The sequence below is a fragment of the Gastrolobium bilobum genome, unplaced genomic scaffold (genome assembly GCF_033153095.1).
Source record: "Gastrolobium bilobum isolate Gb01-03AN ecotype WA unplaced genomic scaffold, APGP_CSIRO_Gbil_v1 utg38290, whole genome shotgun sequence".
Taxonomy (NCBI): Eukaryota; Viridiplantae; Streptophyta; class Magnoliopsida; order Fabales; family Fabaceae; genus Gastrolobium; species Gastrolobium bilobum.
In genome coordinates, this window is record NW_026895641.1 from 99,099 (window position 1) to 116,856 (window position 17,758).

At 33.2% G+C, this 17,758-nt stretch overlaps 3 protein-coding genes across 3 annotated transcripts; 2 read left to right on the forward strand and 1 right to left on the reverse strand.

Annotated features, from left to right (window-relative positions):
• Nucleotides 1–1,502: 1,502 nt before the first annotated feature.
• Nucleotides 1,503–6,879, forward strand: LOC133286026 (uncharacterized). The gene is made up of 11 exons (XM_061483363.1): nt 1,503–1,565; nt 1,729–1,990; nt 2,070–2,166; nt 2,707–2,898; nt 3,089–3,208; nt 3,320–3,386; nt 3,779–3,878; nt 4,839–5,400; nt 5,493–6,034; nt 6,448–6,714; nt 6,785–6,879. Exons 1-11 carry the CDS (start codon nt 1,503–1,505, stop codon nt 6,877–6,879), a joined length of 2,367 nt encoding a protein of 788 aa, XP_061339347.1.
• Nucleotides 6,880–7,451: 572 nt separating this feature from the next.
• On the reverse strand, nt 7,452–9,693 carry LOC133286033 (zinc finger BED domain-containing protein RICESLEEPER 1-like). Its single transcript, XM_061483376.1, has 3 exons — nt 8,026–9,693; nt 7,635–7,824; nt 7,452–7,552 (listed from the first exon to the last, which is right to left on the reverse strand). The coding sequence occupies exons 1-3, from the start codon at nt 9,691–9,693 to the stop codon at nt 7,452–7,454; spliced, it is 1,959 nt and encodes a 652-aa protein (XP_061339360.1).
• Nucleotides 9,694–11,823: 2,130 nt separating this feature from the next.
• On the forward strand, nt 11,824–12,708 carry LOC133286044 (uncharacterized). Its single transcript, XM_061483387.1, has one exon. It carries the CDS (start codon nt 11,824–11,826, stop codon nt 12,706–12,708), a length of 885 nt encoding a protein of 294 aa, XP_061339371.1.
• Nucleotides 12,709–17,758: the final 5,050 nt, after the last annotated feature.

Below are 17,758 nucleotides of genomic sequence, written 5' to 3' on the forward strand. Positions count from 1 at the left end.
ATTTTTTAATGCATTTAAAAATTTATTTTAAAAAAAAAAAATTGAGGCCACTGCCTTGGAACCCCTACAACTAATGTGCAGACATAAATAAAATTTTTTAGGTCTGTCACTGCTCATAGGTCTGCCTATGTTTCTCCAACACTCTCTGAGAGCCAATATTTTCCACATCAACTAGAGCTTCAAGCCTCTCTAAATCAACACTATTTGATTTGGGTCCTTATATTTCTAAGGGAAAAGTTCACCAATGTCCCTGTGATTTATTTCAGAATCACTTATGTCCCGCTGATTTTTTTTGTATCACATATGCCCTTGTGGTTTGCAAAAGGGTATATTTTTTATCACATATGCCCCTGTGATTTTTTATTTTTTATAAAGCACAAGGGCATATGCGATAAAAAAAAATCACAGGAGCATAGGTGATTCTGAAGCAAAACACAGGGGTATTGATGAACTTTTTCCTATTTCTAATTTGAGTACAAAAGTATTTACTACAGGAGCGGTGAAAATTTACGCTATACATATTTGGGCAAACACTTTTCTACAAGCAGATAGAACAAAAGGTCCATCACAAAACCATAAAAAAAAGAAAAGAAACCATTATATCATTGAAACATAAACTTGCAAAACTAAATAAAACATTTCAGGTATCTTTTTTTTAATTTCAGCGGGTAAAAGCATAGATAGCCGTGGAAATATAAACCAGAAGACCGAAAAGCAGTTGTAACCAAGACAAGCAACATGAGTAACAGATTTACTACCACATGACAACATCCCAAGCGAATCTCAATAACATTAACTATAGAAAGCATCAAGAAAATGAAACTTAAGATAGATCAAATGACGGATCCCAACATTCCAAACCTAAGAGCCTTGATATTGATGTGTGCCCTAAAAGTCTCATCCATGTCCTTGCCGTTAAGCAAGTTGAGCGCGAGCCTCAGTGGCGTAGCCACAGCCAAACCAGTAGGTGCCAAGGCACCTGCTTGTTTTTTTACTTATTATATAATTAATTTATAATTAACTAAGATAAAAGTTATAATTTGGCAACACCTAAATAAAAAATCAAATCATTATATATACTAAGGGAATAAACCTCAATGGAAAGTTTCATGATGTGTCACACCCTCATTCAATTTCACCAATGTGTTCACACTTGAGAGATGTTTAAAAATTTTCTTCTTTTGGTATTTTTCTTAAATAAAAAATAAATATTAATTATAATAAAATATTAATTTTTCTTATCTTAGTGGGGTCAAGCTTAATTAAATTTCCACATCTTTATACATTGGTAATTGTTATGTGCATTGAATATTTTAATTTGAAATCAAATAAGTTCAGAGACTTTTCAAGTCCATTTTGGAAGTTGTGTATATATAATGATGATGTGTGTTACTTGATGCTTTCCTTTGGTTTTTCGGCTTTCATAATTCTTCCCTTCCTCATCCTGTACAATTTCTGATTCTGTTGCATATTCATCTGCTCAATCTTTTCTGAAGCGAAATATGTACTCGAGGTATGATTTCATTAAGGATCTTAATCCGTCGAAGGAGGAGTGGAGGATTAAGGTGAGGGTTATTAGGACTTGGAATGTTCCTAATTTTTAGCGAAATTTTTTTGACGACAACTTGGACATGGTTCTATTAGACGAGAAGGTAATATTTTTCGTTCTCTTAATTTTTTTTTGTTTATTTTTTTTACGACCCTTGTGTTAATGTATCTTTTTTGTAGGGTGGAAGGATACATGCTACTGTCAAAGGAACTCTGAATGTCCGTAAAAAAATTTGCGAAGGGGATGTCTATTTTATAAGAAATTTTGGAGGTGTGTTGAACAGTGATAATTTCAGGCCAACTAGACATGATTATCGTCTATCGTTCAACTTGAGGACCGATGTTAAATCGACTGAAGATGCTACTATTCCTGCTAATGGATTTAGTTTTGTTGATTTTGACGTGATAGAGAGGGAATCAGCTGACTCTCCTTATTTAGTAGGTAATGTGTTTGTCTGTGTTTACTGATGTATTTTATGTGTTAATGTCTTTGATAAGTGTTCAACTTCTCCTCTCTGTAGACGTCATCGGTTTGCTGTCAGGTATTGGAGACGTTCGTGAGCATGTTGTGTCTGCCAGAAAAACAAAAATGGTTGTTTTAGAACTTGATGACCTCAGGTATGTTTGTGTGATTATTATGAAGTATATTTTCAGATTAAATATTTTTTTATTTCTTCCAACTTTCGTGAAAATTGGGGTCACAAGCTCGAATGTACTTTGTGGGAGCAGCATATGGATAAAGTTCAGTCTTTGTTAGAAAAGAATGATTCTCCTCAAAACGTTGTGATCATCCAGCTTGCAAGGATGAAGGGTTTCAGGGGTATTTTCAATAATTTGTGCTTAATATATTTCATTTTTTTATTTTATGTGTGTTTTGAATCTCCGTTACTTACGTTTTCTTGATTGATTAGGTAAGATAGGGATAATAAATACAAAATATACGACGAGAATTCTATTTGATTCCAGTCTTCCTGAAATCGCGGAGTTCAAAAATAAGTGAGCATTTTGTTTACGTGCTTCGTTAAAAAAAAGGTAAAAAAAAACACACGCATCTTATTAAAACTGCGTTTCATTATGTGTGTGTGTATGTGTGTCTTCCATTAATTGTTGTTTTAACTTGCTATTTGGTGATTGTTTTGTTGTTGTGTTGCGTTTTAGGATGTCGTCTGATCCAATAGAGAGCAGTATGAGGTTGACTCAGTTGTCCAGCCAATCGTCGTATTCTTTTGAAAATGATTTTCTGAAAGACACAGAGAGAAAGTCTATTAGTGACATCAAGAATTGCAGTGAGATTACTACTTGCATTACTTATGGAACAATAAAATCAATTGAGTCGAAGTACAACTGGTGGTACTAGTCCTGCAAGAAATGCCCGTATTCTGTATGCGAGGATTTTGAAAAATGGTTTTGTAAGAATTGTCAAAAACACTGGGACGATTATTGTCCTAAGTAAGTATTAATTTATGAGTTTTTTTTAAGATGTAAAAAAATCACTGTGTTATGTACTTATTTGTTGACTGTTGTTTGTCGTGTGTGACAGGTTTAGTGTTCAAGTCAGAGTGGTAGATAACACGGATTATGCCTCTTTCATACTGTTTGATAAAGACTGTGTAGCTTTATTAGGAATGGGTGCTGCTGAAATACGGGAACAACATTTCAAGCGGGTTTTATACTTATTTCAAGCATTTTGTCATCCATTTGACAGTATTTGTACTTTGGAATTCCTTTCTGGTATGTTTTCTTTTTTATTTTTTTTCCATTTTTTCTGTAGGGTGCTGATTTGGGGGCTTTATCCAGAAGAACTTAACATTCTCAATGAGAAATCCATGTTGTTTAAGGTCAATGTGAAAAAAAAGCATTTAAACTCATTGAACGAGCCAAAATATCAAGTTTCAAGGGTTTGCACCAGCGAATCTATTATCCAGTCATTTTTTAAGTCTGTGATGGAGTTTAATGTATGTCGTTCTAAATTAAGATCTTTGATTTGTTGCATTTTTTATTTTTGTGTGTTTCTATTAACGAATGTATGTCGTTTGTTTATTTGGTTTGAATTTTTACGTTTAAAAAAAAAATAATGCAAGATGAGGCCCTGTTTGATAACACCGACGACAATGATGTTGTATCACAAGAATGTGGACGAGTTGCGGTAAATTAATAGAAACCATTGAATGAAGTTTGTGTCTGTTTCCATAGACATACGGTTGTGACATTTTTGACTTTTTTTTTACAGGATGTTGAGAGTCAAACCTGTGAGAGTACAGGAGATGCAAATGTGTCTCTCTCTCTGTTGTCACCCTCTTCGAATTTTAATAATAGTGTTGAAGACAAGTGTAATTCTTCTATTATCCGTCCTTGGAAAAAGATTAAACTGGAGAAAGCGTTAAGTGCTTGCCCGTAAATTCTCACTGTGTTCTGTACTTTAGTCATTTATATTGTAATCGTTATCGCATTAAACATTGACACGTGGGAAAAAATATTTTGGAATAGGTTTGATGGTGAAGCTGGAGACACAAAACCGGAGGAAGGAGATCCTTGACTTATTGCGAGTTGTATGTGCTGATACAACAGATAATTTGGTCGAAAGAATATTTTTGATTAAACTGTTTTGCAAAGTATTCAGATGCATGTTCATGACAGAAATGTTAATTTTCTGGACTTTTTGTTCAATTAGGTACAACAATATTTGAATGAATTATAATATTATTATATATTTGCTTATCTGGCTTGGATTTTGAATAATTAATCAACTTTTATGCTTCATAGTTCATGATAATGTGTTAAAATGTTGTTAACGTGATTTTCTATGTGATAACTTAATGAGTCGCTGTTATTGAATGCATTTGAAATTTTTAAAAAATGGTTGATGGACACATGGGATTCTGGAAAGCAACATGTGAGAGAGTTATAATACCATAAATTGTTGGATTAAATGGTAATTAATAGTTAGTGGAGTTTTTATTACTTATCGTTGAATTGAGATTGATTTAAAAATGAGAGAGTGTAGACTTGACAAGTATTATTGAAAATCCTCACTTTTTTTTAACAATTACATGCAATCCAAAGTGGCCAGAGATTTCAAGGTTTCTTAAGGCTAGAAACCTCAGCCCTGAAGACCGGCCCGATTTTCTGTGCAGAGTATTCAAATTAAAATTGGACCAATTGCTCCATGATTTAAGAAAGGAGCATGTTCTTGGTAGGGTGAACGCATGTATGTATATGGTAAAGTTGATAGTATTCTTTAGATATAATATTTTCTCATAATTAATTATAAGTTTTTTTAAATATGACAGATATTTGTACGATTGAGTTTCAAAAGCGTGGCCTCCCTCATGCTCACATCATACTGTTCTTGCACTCTTCTGGCAAGCCTAATAGTGGATCTGATATTGATAAATTAATTTCAGCGGAGATTCCTAATAAAGATACCAATCCCTCACTATTTATGGTTGTCAACAGTTACATGATGCATGGGCCCTGTGGTCCTGAGAATCACAAGTCTCCTTGCATGAAGGAGAGAAAATGTTCAAAGAAATTTCCCAAGATCTTTTCTTCCCGTACATTAATTGATGATGATGGCTTCGCTCATTATAGGAGACTAAACAATGGGAGGGTTGTGAACAAAAATGGTGCTGAGCTTGATAATCATTACGTTGTGCCATATAATGCAAAGCTTCTTTTAAAGTATCAAGCTTATATTAACGTTGAATATACTTGTCAGAGGAGTGCCATCAAATATCTTTTTAAATATATTCATAAGGGAAATGATCGAGTTATAGCTGCCATACATCATTCAAATTCAACTCATCATGGAACTCGCACAAACGATGAAATTAAAATGATTTATGATTGCAGGTACATTTATTCACGTCAATTGTCTTTTGTTGTCGTGCTAACTTTGTAAAATTTTATTTGTTTATTTCAGTTCATTGCTTTTTAAACAATAGTTATGTCTCTGCATGTGAAGCGGCATGGCGTATTTTTGGATTCGACATTCATTACAGATACCCTCCTGTTAAAAGATTGCCTTTCCACCTGCCCAATCAAAAGAGCGTTGTTTTCAATGATAGTGCTTCAATCTCTGATGTAAAGACAATGGCTGAGTCTAGAAGAACAATTTTCGAATCTTGGATGGAAGCAAATAAAAATTTTCCAGAAGGGAGGGATCTTACTTATGCAGAGTATCTAACTCATTTTGTTTACGTAGAAGACGCCCAAGAATGGCGTCCGAGAAAAAGAGTAATTCGAAGAATAAATCATTTCTCCTCAAATAATGGAGAAGATTCCTATCTTCGGGTCTTGCTTACTTATCAAAAGGGTTGTACAAGTTATGATGATTTGAGGATAATCAATGGCGTGCTTTTTCCGTCATTCAAGGATGCATGTTATTCTTTGGGACTGTTGGATGATGACAATGAGTACATTGATGCAATTAAGGAGGCAAATTTCTGCGCGTCTGCTTATTATCTTCGAAATCTTTTGCTCTATTGTTATTAAGTAACTCAATGACGAAACCTACAAATGTTTGGGATAAATGTTGGAATTTTCTGTCTGACGATGTTCTTTATAGGCATAGGACAAACACCGGACGTTAAGGTACGTGTTGTTTATTATTATTATTTGGTATTATATTTTAATTTATCTATCCGTGTTATCTTTCTCATTGTTGATTTGTTTTTTTTTTGTAAATCATTTTATTTGCTTATGTCAGTGCCTGTCATGAAATAAATCAGAAGTGCGCAATGGAAAAATGTGACCGTACATTCAAAAATTCAAAATATATTAACAATGATTTTTAAGTTGGATCATTTTTTTGTAGAGACTTGGAACATCATTTTGTCTTTCCATGTTATCTATCTGTTTGTTATTTTTTCTTTCTAACTCTTTAATGTGTGTTATCAGATGCGGTACTTGATGAAGAGTCTATAAAAAACACAACACTTGCTGAAATTGATAAGGTACTGCAAAGCAATGGAATGTGTCTCTCTGATTATCCAACAATGCCCCGCGTAATCAGTGAATCTTTGTTTGATATGCCAAATAGATTGGTGTTGGATGAATTATCATATGATAGATGTTCTTTGATGGAAGAGCATAAAAGACTTAATAGTTCTCTTAATGATGAGCAGAGAGTTGTTTATGAGAAGATCATTTCAGCTGTTTTAGCAGGTAAAGGGGGATTTTTTTCTTTATGGATATGGTGGTACAGGAAAAATATTCATCTGGAATACTCTTTCAGCTTTCGTTAGATCAAAAGGGAAAATCGTGCTAAATGTTGCTTCCAGTAGAATTGCTTCCCTTTTGCTTCCTGGAGGACGAACAACTCATTCTTGATTTCGTATTCCTATTCAGATCACTGAAGATTCAACCTGTAATATCAGGCAAAATTCTACTCTTTCGGAGTTGCTGTCAAAAACCAAATTAATCATTTGGGACGAAGCCCCAATTAAGGGTGGCAATTCGTGTTCATGGGTCGGGTTCGGGTCGACCTGTGTCTGACACGAACACGAATAGACTCAACCCGAACACGACACGATTAACAAATCGTGTTATAAAATTCAACCCGTACACGACCCATGTATAAACGGGTTGACACGATACAACCCGAATTTGAGGGCAATCTGTATTTTACACGGCACGACCCGACACGACACGACTCGTCACGACCCGACCCGACACGACTAAACAGAAAGTGATATTAATTCAAATCATATTAAAACTGTTCAATCTAATTCAAATCAAAATAACTTACTACATTGAACTCCATCAATCCAACATCAAAACATAATTAAATGCAACCTACAACAAATGTCTCATTGTTACAGCAACTTCTTCCACCAAAATACAAATTAAGATCACAAATTCAAGATCATTTAACTGATTAAAAATTTGAAATATAAAAGTCATTATGCAACTGAGTAATTTTGAGCGCCATGATCAGCTATTGAATGTAGATTCATGTCCATTATATCTTCTGTCAATTCTTCCAAAGCTATTGCTGAGTGCTCTATAAAAATAAAAATCAAACGAGTTAATTAAAATCCTTAAAATAAACAGTTAATGAATAAGTGATTGATAATGTATATTACCTTGCTCTCCATATAACCAATCTCTAGTGCAAATCAATGCTTCAACTATGTCAGGTTTGAGTGAACTTCGGTATTGATCAAGTACTCTTCCTCCAACACTAAAAGCACTTTCCGAAGCAACACTAGAAATAGGTATCCCAAAAATATCTCTTGCCATTGCAGCAACTTCTGGATACCTAAATTGATTAGCCTTCCAATATGATAACACATCCAAGCTAATATTTCTTCTGTCAATCCTTGGATCCTCTAAATATAATTCAAGCTAAGTCTTTTGTGGCACAACCACTTCATGAAAAGTATCAAATTCCTAACAATATTATAAAATAAATAATATCAATAAATATACAAAAGAATATAAACAATTACAAGACAAATAATTATGTTAACTTACACTCAAAACATCTCTAGATGTAGTAGAAATTGAGGTTTCATCAATTGTCTCACTCCCACCATCTCCAGCCCTACTTGTTGAAGAAATAGATGAATAGTTTCTGATTCCATCATGTGCATACTCATTAAACAAGGAAACCAATTTGTCTTTCACCTTTGTTGATTCGTTCACCCCATCATCACCATACAACTTATTGTAGCACCATTCAACAAAACTCATCTTATATCTAGGATCCAAAATGACAGCTATGGCTAAAATCATACTAAATTCAGACCAATATTTGTCAAATTTAGTGAACATCTTTTCAGCCATATTCACAATATAAGCATCATCACTTTTCAATCCTTTTTGTAATGTCAGATGTGCAGTAAAAACATAAGGAAAGTAAAGATTTGCAGTTGGATGCTTGGTTTTAGAGAAGATGCAAGTAATATCATAAAATACATGCAAGAACTCATTGATCTTTTCTATCCTGTCCCATTCATCTCTAGATGGACAATATTTATAGTTGGAATCACTTAACTCAAGGTGCATGAAGGCACGTTTATAGAAGAGTGCACTATCAAGCATGAGAAAAGTAGAATTCCATCTTGTTGGAACATCTTGCCTGCAACCTCTTCTAGATGCAAGAGAACTTTGAGCAACACACTGCAAAAATTTTTGTTTCCTTGCTTGTGACCCCTTCACATACTTAACACTCTCCCTAACTTTCACAATAGATGCATCAACCTCTTTCAATCCTTCTTGAACTATCAAATTTAATATGTGAGCACAACATCTCACATGAAAAAACTCACCATTGCATAAAAGTCCACCTCCAATCAACAGTTGATCTCTCAAAAATTGAACACAAACATCATTTGTAGAAGCATTATCCAATGTAATTGAAAAAAATTTCCCATCTAACCCCCAATCCTTCAAAAAGGTGTGAATTTTTTCAGCCAATGAGATTCCAGTATGTGGAGGTGGCATAAACCCAAAATTTAGAACTCTTTTATGCAGATGCCAACTCTTGTCAACAAAATGTGCAGTCAAACATATAAATCCATCAGTGTTTAAAGAAGTCCATAAATCAGATGTTAAACTAACTCTACTGGTATTCTCCTTTAACATATTCAAGCATCTATCTTTCTCCCTTTTATGCAACTTAACACTATCAGCCTTCACTGTGTTTCTAGTTATAATATTCAAATCCGCACGCAAATATAGAAGAAGAGCTCTAATGCCTTGCCATTCAGTAAATTGAAATGGCAAATCATGCATAATAATGGCAGCTATCAATAACTCCCTAAATTTCTCATGGTCAAATTTAGGCTCTAAACTGAAGGAGCTATTTTGAGTTGAAAGCATCATCTGCCCAACATCTCTAGTATCTCTTCTCACACATCCATCCAAATGTCGCTTTAAATTACCAGTGCCATATTTACTATCAGCCATGTATAATTGATCACAACACTTACATTTGGCTTGAATTTTACATCCATCCTTATTCATTGGAATGCGCTCGAAGTGTTGCCAAACCTTGGATACTAACTTTCTCGGTTTCTTTGTTGGCACCTTTGTGCCTGCTGACCCAGCTGTATTATCACCCTCAACATTTGCATCTTGAACATCAACCTCGTGATCCATCATATTCTCTCCACTGCTGTTGTGTGATTCAAAGTCCATCTACATGTAAAAAAGAAAAGTTAGAATATCTATTATATAAATGAGAAAGCAAAATCCAGAATTTACATATATTATATATGGATCACAAACTTAAAAAGTTTCATGCACAAACTATTCCAATGCAGTTCCAAAGACTAGTGTAAGCAATAACAACTTTAAATCCCGTGTGTCTCAAAAAACCAAATCAGGGAGGGAGAAAAAATGCACAAACACAAGCCACAAAGAGGAACAATAGAGACGAGAGTGATGAGCTGGAGAAAAAAAATATCGTGTGTGCCTCTGATACAAATACAATCTCAAGAAGAGAGCATCATGGATCTAAGAAAAATACAAAAAAATCTTTAGAAAGAAAGTAACTTCTGAATATTCTCTTACATCCTCTCAATACACATATCCTATTTATACAGATTTCACATAACTCCTATTTAACTATCTACAGCCAATGATATCTGATATTTGATTTCTGTTACAACTCTAACTAACTAACAAAACTTCTAACAGAGTTGTTGTTGTTACAAGGCCTTCAACTCCTAGTCCGTAGCAATTGCCTTCCCCTCCAAAGCGACCATGTCCTCAAGGTCAAGGAGAAAAAACAAATGGGGACTATAATTTCTCATCAAGTACATATATATATATATATATATATATATATCTGACAAGAATATATTATATAGTATCAAGATGTTATAACAAATAACAATCTAATGCCATGAAATTGGAGTTAGATACGCAGTCTATTTGTACCTGAAAAGCTCAGTCTGACCTGGTTGGACTTCAGTGTAATCTCTCAACTCAACCCAGCAGTTACAGTCAGATCCAGATACCTATCTTTGCTGGAGTATGACTTCATACATCTCTTACACTTGAAACAGACCTGTAGATTGTTGATCTGAAGTTTCAAATTATTTAGTAAATTACTATGAGCCAGGATTTCAGATACATACAGAAATTTAGCCTCATGCATATCTACCCAACTTACAAGTTAAGGCCAGAAGGTCCTTTTCTTATCAATGGTTCATAACACACTGGGCATGCGAAGATGTCCACACCTATTTCCTGATCCTGCTGTGTACTTAAATCCTGGAGGAAAAATTAATAATAACAATCCTAACATAAGTTGAGACTTTTGTATATGGCCTTAATATAAATTGATATTAACAAAACAGATATAACTAATAATAATAATCCACGCATGCATAGAACAACTAAAAGGGGGGAAACAAATTAGCAGAGGACCTTGTCTACCACACGGTAAATCACAACTTCAGGATGAAGCTAGATATGGTCAATCAAAGAAGAATCATACAAAGCTAATTTTTTTTTTCTCACCCTTTGATTCATTTCTACTTTTTCTGAATTGGGTAATCAAAAAGAAGGTAAGAGAAGAAAGAGTTAAAAAAAAAATTGACCACTATGCGCAATGGACGATACGGTCAACCTTGAGAGCAAACAAAAGAGTGAAGGAGAAGAGCAAGGTATGAGCTGTCAGAGCTTGGAGGGATTTGGCCACTCTTCGTTGTCATACAACTTCCAGTCGCGGGTTTCTAAGGAACAGAGACGAGATCGACCCCTGGAGGCGAGAGCAAAGAGACGAGACGGGCAGAGAGAGGCGACAGAGAGAGCTGCGCTGTTAAATGGAAACCCTAAAGGGCTAAGGCGTTTATTTTTTCCTTTTATACCACGGAATAATTAGTATAATAAGTAATAACTTTAAATTGAACCAGATTTTTCACGGGTCAAATGGGTTCACGGGTTGACCCGTGACCCGACACGATTTTTTTCGTGTCACTATTTTCCAACCCTAACACGACCCATTTACTAAACGGGTTGACCCATACACGAAATTTTCGTGTCGGGTCCGGGTCGGGTTCGCGGGTCGTGTCACAAATTGCCACCCCTAGCCCCAATGGTACACAGATTTTGCTTTGAGGCTTTGGACAAAACAGTAAGGGATATTCTGATACCGATTGTTTTGATAAGCCATTTGGTGGAAAGGTCGTTGTTCTGGGAGGTGACTTTCGACAGATATTGCCAATTATTCTTCATGGCAGTAGACAGGACATAGTCCATGCAACCATCAATTCTTCATATCTTTGGATGCATTGTCATTTACTAAATTTGACCAAGAATATGCGTCTTAATTCTGGAAGTGGCGTTCATAATTTAGTGGAAATAAAAAATTTCTCTTATTGGCTTCTTAAAGTAGGGGATGGTGACATTGGAGATAGTGTTGATGGAGAATCTCTCATAGCAATTCCACCTGAATTATTGATTGGGGAATCTGAAGATCCACTCTCGGATATGGTTGATTTTGTGTACCCGAATATCTTGGATCATATTTTAGATCCTGCTTTCTTCAAAGAACGTGCAATTTTAACTCCTAGATTGGAAGATGTTTCCATCTTAAACGAGCGCCTAAAGTCTTTGATTCCAGGAGAGGAAAAAACATATTTGAGTTCAGATAATGTGCTGAAGCAGGATGCTAATTCTCAACTTGAGGACAACGCATTCTCACCTGATATTTTAAATACCTTCTCATGCTCGGGTCTTCCTGAACATAAATTAACTCTGAAGGTTAATGTGCCAGTTATGCTGTTGAGAAATATTGATCAGTCAAGAGGTTTATACAATGGCACAAGACTGCTCATTTCAAGATTGGGTAGTCATGTTGTTGAGGCATCTGTTCTTACAGGTAGCAATATAGGTGAGAGTGTTTTGATCCCTAGAATGACGATGAGCCCATCCAATCATACATTTCCTGTATATTTTCAAAGAAGACAATTCCCTTTGACTGTTTCATTTGTCATGACTATCAACAAGAGTCAAGGACAATCTCTTTCTCATGTTGGCATTTATCTCCCTAGACCTGTCTTCACTCATGGACAATTATGTGTGGTACTATCTAGAGTAAAGAGCAAACAGGGATTGAAGATATTGATACTTGATGATAATGGTTGTGTTACAGAGAACACCTTTAACATTGTCTACAAGGAAGTATTTCAGAAATTGGTGTAGTTCTTTTTGTCCACTGTAAGATTAGATTTATTTCATTCTATTTCTTCTGCATCTTAAAATATAAGTGTTATGTGTTTAATGACCAGTATATAAATAATCCAAGTGTTTGACTAATTTGTTTAATGCGATCTATAAATTTTTTTATTCATTGCTTACTATATTAATTTGAAATTTCTATTCTCAAATAGTGTTCATCCAATATAATTTATGGTTGTTTTGTTTTTGGTTTTTGTAGGTTGTTGGACGTGTTCTTTTTGCCCGAGGAATGCAAGATAGAAAAAAAAAAGCTAAAATTTATTGGTCGCATTGACTATTGTGCATTGTCCTGGATTCTGTAGCATTTTTGACTTCATTCAATAAGATGGCAAGTTGTTATTTTCAAAGTTCTGCGTGCATGCTGTAGTTTTTTCAAGTACAAAAATACCACAAAATAGCACGATAATTTTTTTCTATTTCAGATATGTCTCAAGTAACAGGTATGCTTTTTTGTGTTTTTTGTTCTTTTATATTTATAACTTTATGTTTACATCTCCAGCATATTATAATTCAGAGCTTCACGCTACGATGAAGGTGTTGATTTACAAACAGCGATGATTAACCAACGACGGCCGACAACAATTTCGTTCTTTTTTCCCCGGGCATCGCACGGGTAATTCACTAGTACTCAATATAAAGTAACAACAAACCATCTAAATGCAAACAAATAATAAGAAACATGTATAGTATGGTTCTTTTTGTGTTTTACCTTTTTTATTTTTTTATCTTGTATATTTGTTTTTTTCCTGCTTTATTCTAATCAGTTATGTTATTTACTCTTACTCGTATTGTTTTAAAAAAGAAAGACTTCTAAACTTAATCACAAAAATGATTAGTTGACCTATTCTAAAATTTGGGTCCAACTAAACCAAATAAACCCATTTAAAAGAAGGAAAAAGGGTTTCTCCTTTTAAAGGACACAAGGTTGTATCTTTTTAGTTTTTGACACTATATTTTACTGGTAAAACATAGTTATAATATGAAAAAAAAAAATTTCCCTATTTTCGAGAAAATAATAATTTTTCATGTTATAACTATGTCTTACCGGTAAGACATAATGTTAAAAACTAAAAGGACACAATTTGTATCCTTTAAAAGGACAAACACTGAACCCTTGAAAGTAACAATCATGAAACCAAATGAATAACAGGACTATAATTATGAAATATTAAGGTCCATTAACTATTGTGTTTTGGGTTATTGCACATACAAAGAATAGTCAAAAATATAATTCTTAAATGTGAGAACTTTTCATCGTGCTTATGGCTGTTGCAAATACGTGTTATGTTCTTTAACGTGAGATATTGAAAATTTAAGAAATAGAGATAACGAAAGAGGAGACGAAGGACAATGCTTATTATACATATAATTATTATATTTGTGTGTTTTCATATTCTTAGGATAATGTTTGATTCATTATTTATTATGTTGTGGAAGGAAAGTAAATTTCTTATGTTTAAAATGTTTACCGAAAAGGTTGGTGCATTTTTATATATTTGTTTTGATATATAATCAACGACACTTGTTCATTTGAATTTTTAATATTATGTGACATTATTTAGTACATAATTTAGATAACTATGTTAGAATTCATAGTAAATTTTTTTCTTAATAAATTTGTGTAATTACTATAAATATTTTAATAATTTGATATGTCAAATTTTTTAACATCACCTAAATTTTTGGGCTGACTCCGCCACTGGTTTCTTGCCAAATTAGCAAGCATAATTCAACTGTGTAACGAGTTATGTCGCATGATATTCTAATAAATATTTTGCTGAAGCGTAATAAAATGATCACTCTTCTTCCAAACAGCAATACGCTGGTGACGGTGACAGACAGATTAAGATAATAGTGACTCTTGCTTCAATATCAGGTAGGAATTCGCTGCCTCTGCAGCAATCCTCGGAATTTGTATCACTTGAAGTACTATCTCCATTTGCACAAACTTCAGTCTTCTTGAGGATTATGATTGATTCTTTGCCTCTCATGTTTTGCTGTTCTAGCTCCGTTACACATTCTTTAACGGAATTGATAGCTTCACGAAGGATATTAGTCTTGTCCGTCTAAACATTAATTATACGAAGGAATAAATAAAAATTATGTTATAAAAAAAATAATTTGATTATGTTAAGATAAGACAAAATAAAATCAATGAAGGGATAAATAAGAGTCTTAGACTTGTCCCTTCACATGTTCGCAGTTCGTTGCATCCAAGTTTATTTATAAATTTAGAAAAAAAATTATTAAACTAAATTATCTGTTTACTTGAACAAAAAATTAAAAAACATAAACCGCATTGTTCAATGCGAAGAGTGATCAATAACATATTTTTATGTAATCCTTGCGAGTTATGAGACAGACCAACGTAACCGTACAGATACAGGGAGTCATTCCCCTTTGGTATAAAATATTCCGCAGCACGTCCCCAACTTCCCACTTAACTCGCGATTCTAGCAGCGTCACGTGCAATGTTCTATGCATTTTCGGATTATTATTTTTTTTTTTTTGGAAATACAAGGAAAGAAAAAGTTTGCTTTCAAAGTAATTAAGAAATAGCATATTCAACTTTATTTAAATTAAAGTATATTATAATTTTAATTTATCAAAATTTAAGAATAAATTATATTTTACTTGGAAAAAGTTTTTTTTTTTATAATAACTTGGAAAAAGTATTTATCTTTTTAAATGACACAACTTATATCTTTTCACTCTTACAAAGAGGTGAGACTTACACTTTTATATTTTTTTGTCCACTCTTTCTTCTCCTTTATTTATCTCTTTCTCTCACTTAAAATAATACAATTTTACATCCTTTAAAATGATATACATTTTTCTTATTTTACTTATTTATTTAGAAACCAAAAAAAACCTTATTCGTATGTACTATACTCTGTCCGGTTATCTGGATTCTGGCATATATCATTCTCATATCTGATATTGTTATTTTAATTATTATTTTCGCTTTATTCTACTCTCTCTTTTTTATTTTTTGGAAAAACTTTATAAACTTTCCAATAACTTTCTTTACAATCATTTATCCTCTTCCCAAAATTTTGAATCATTATCCCCTGACTTAAAGTTTTTTTATAATTTAGCCCTCTAAATAAGGGAGGTAAATGATAAAGAAACTTTAAATCAAGGGTAAGTAACAAAAAAAATCTAAATAAGAATATAAATGATTCAATAAATTTGTGAAGGGATAAAAGATAATTCAAAAAACTCATAAGGATTTTTTTGTAATTTTCCCTTAAGGCCGTTTGTTACAAGGATTTTTTAAAATTTAGGGCCGTTTGTTACAAGGATTTTGTAAACTTTAGGGCCGTTTGTTACAAAGATTTTTTAGGATTCCCGAAAAATTGAAAGTGGTAATTTATTTATTCACGTTTGGTACAAGATTTTTAAAAAAATTTCGAGAATCTAATTTTCCCAGGATTTTATTTTGAGTGCACTTTTTTTTGAAAAAACCATCCAGAAATACCATCCAGGAGGTGGTATTTTAGGATTTTTATGGCCAGGAAAAATTTAATACAATTAAACATAGCATCAAGAAAATTAACGCAATATTTCCGAGAATATGTTAGTCTACCAAACAACTTTTTGGTAATATTCTCAGAAAACTTATTCTCTCATCATATTCCATAAAATTATATTTCTGAATAAAAAAAATTTCTCTTCTACCAAACGCCCATTTATTTTTTTATCCTCTGGCTTTTGTCTTGGAAATGTCAAGACCCCATTGTCATCGCTGCAGCGCTGGTAATCGATATGATGCTTATCAAGAATTAATCAAATGACATCAAGTACGAAACTAATAATACATATAAAAAATTATTCATTTTAAAGGAAAAGAATTAAAAAACTATTAGAACATAACCCCTATACAGTATTTCAAAAATGATGTATAAGATGAAAGCCTAATCTTATTGGGTTATTTAATTGAGACGATTCAAAGGAAATGGATATAAATAGAGAAAATTATAGATTTATTGTTTTAAGATTTTGGGTTATGACATAATATCGTACTCAATATAATTGGGCTAGTTTAGCCTATTAGTGATAGTTCCCCTCCATAAGTTTTTTCTGGCTTGTCTGATAGTGGTATCAGAGTCGGATTGAGTTCGAGCTAGCCATGTGTTTGATTAAAGGCGGGTTGAATATTTGAACCTAGGGAACTCAGTTGAGGGGAAGAATACCAATGTTGAGTTTCATATTTGACGGGGCAATTATTGGATTATTTAAATATGATGAGGCTCACATGGTTGGTAATTGGCTAAGTGAAGTGGATATAAGTGGAGCGATCCATAAATCTAATATCTTAAAGTTTTGAATTGTGACATAGTATTATACCCACTTAATATAGTTGGGCTAGCTTAACTCATTAGTGATAGTTTCCCACCCTCCCACACACTTTCCCTGGACCCTTTTGACAAACCTAAGAAACAATATACATTCAAATTGAATGCATTCCAATCTTATTACTTAATTAACCTATGGGCATATTTAGTGCACAGTACAAATTAAATTTTAATATTATCTAGCATTTGGCATGATATTGTATAAGATAATATGATCTACTGTGAAATAATGTACGATACAATACTAAATAGGTTAAAAATGAATATTTTTTTAATAAAAATACCCTTTAATAAAGAAATTATGTCCGGAGTAACGAGCTCTCTACGCACACTGATTAGTGTGTCCAAGACATATATTAATTTTTATAAAAATAAAAATTTCCAATCTTTTAAAAAGTAATATATTAAAAAAAATTATTTTAATATATTTAATATTGAAATTGTTATGGACATGAGAAAGACCTATATTCTAGAAGCTCCAATAAAGGACAGTACAAACAAAAAGAGAATATTCTATTAATGACGATCCTATCCGGACAACTAAGCAGCCCACCTTCTAGAAGACCCAAATAGGGCTAACAACTAAGAGGGAATTAAGGAGATATTCCTTAATGATACTAATCCTACTACGACAGCAATTGATCAACAATTGAACC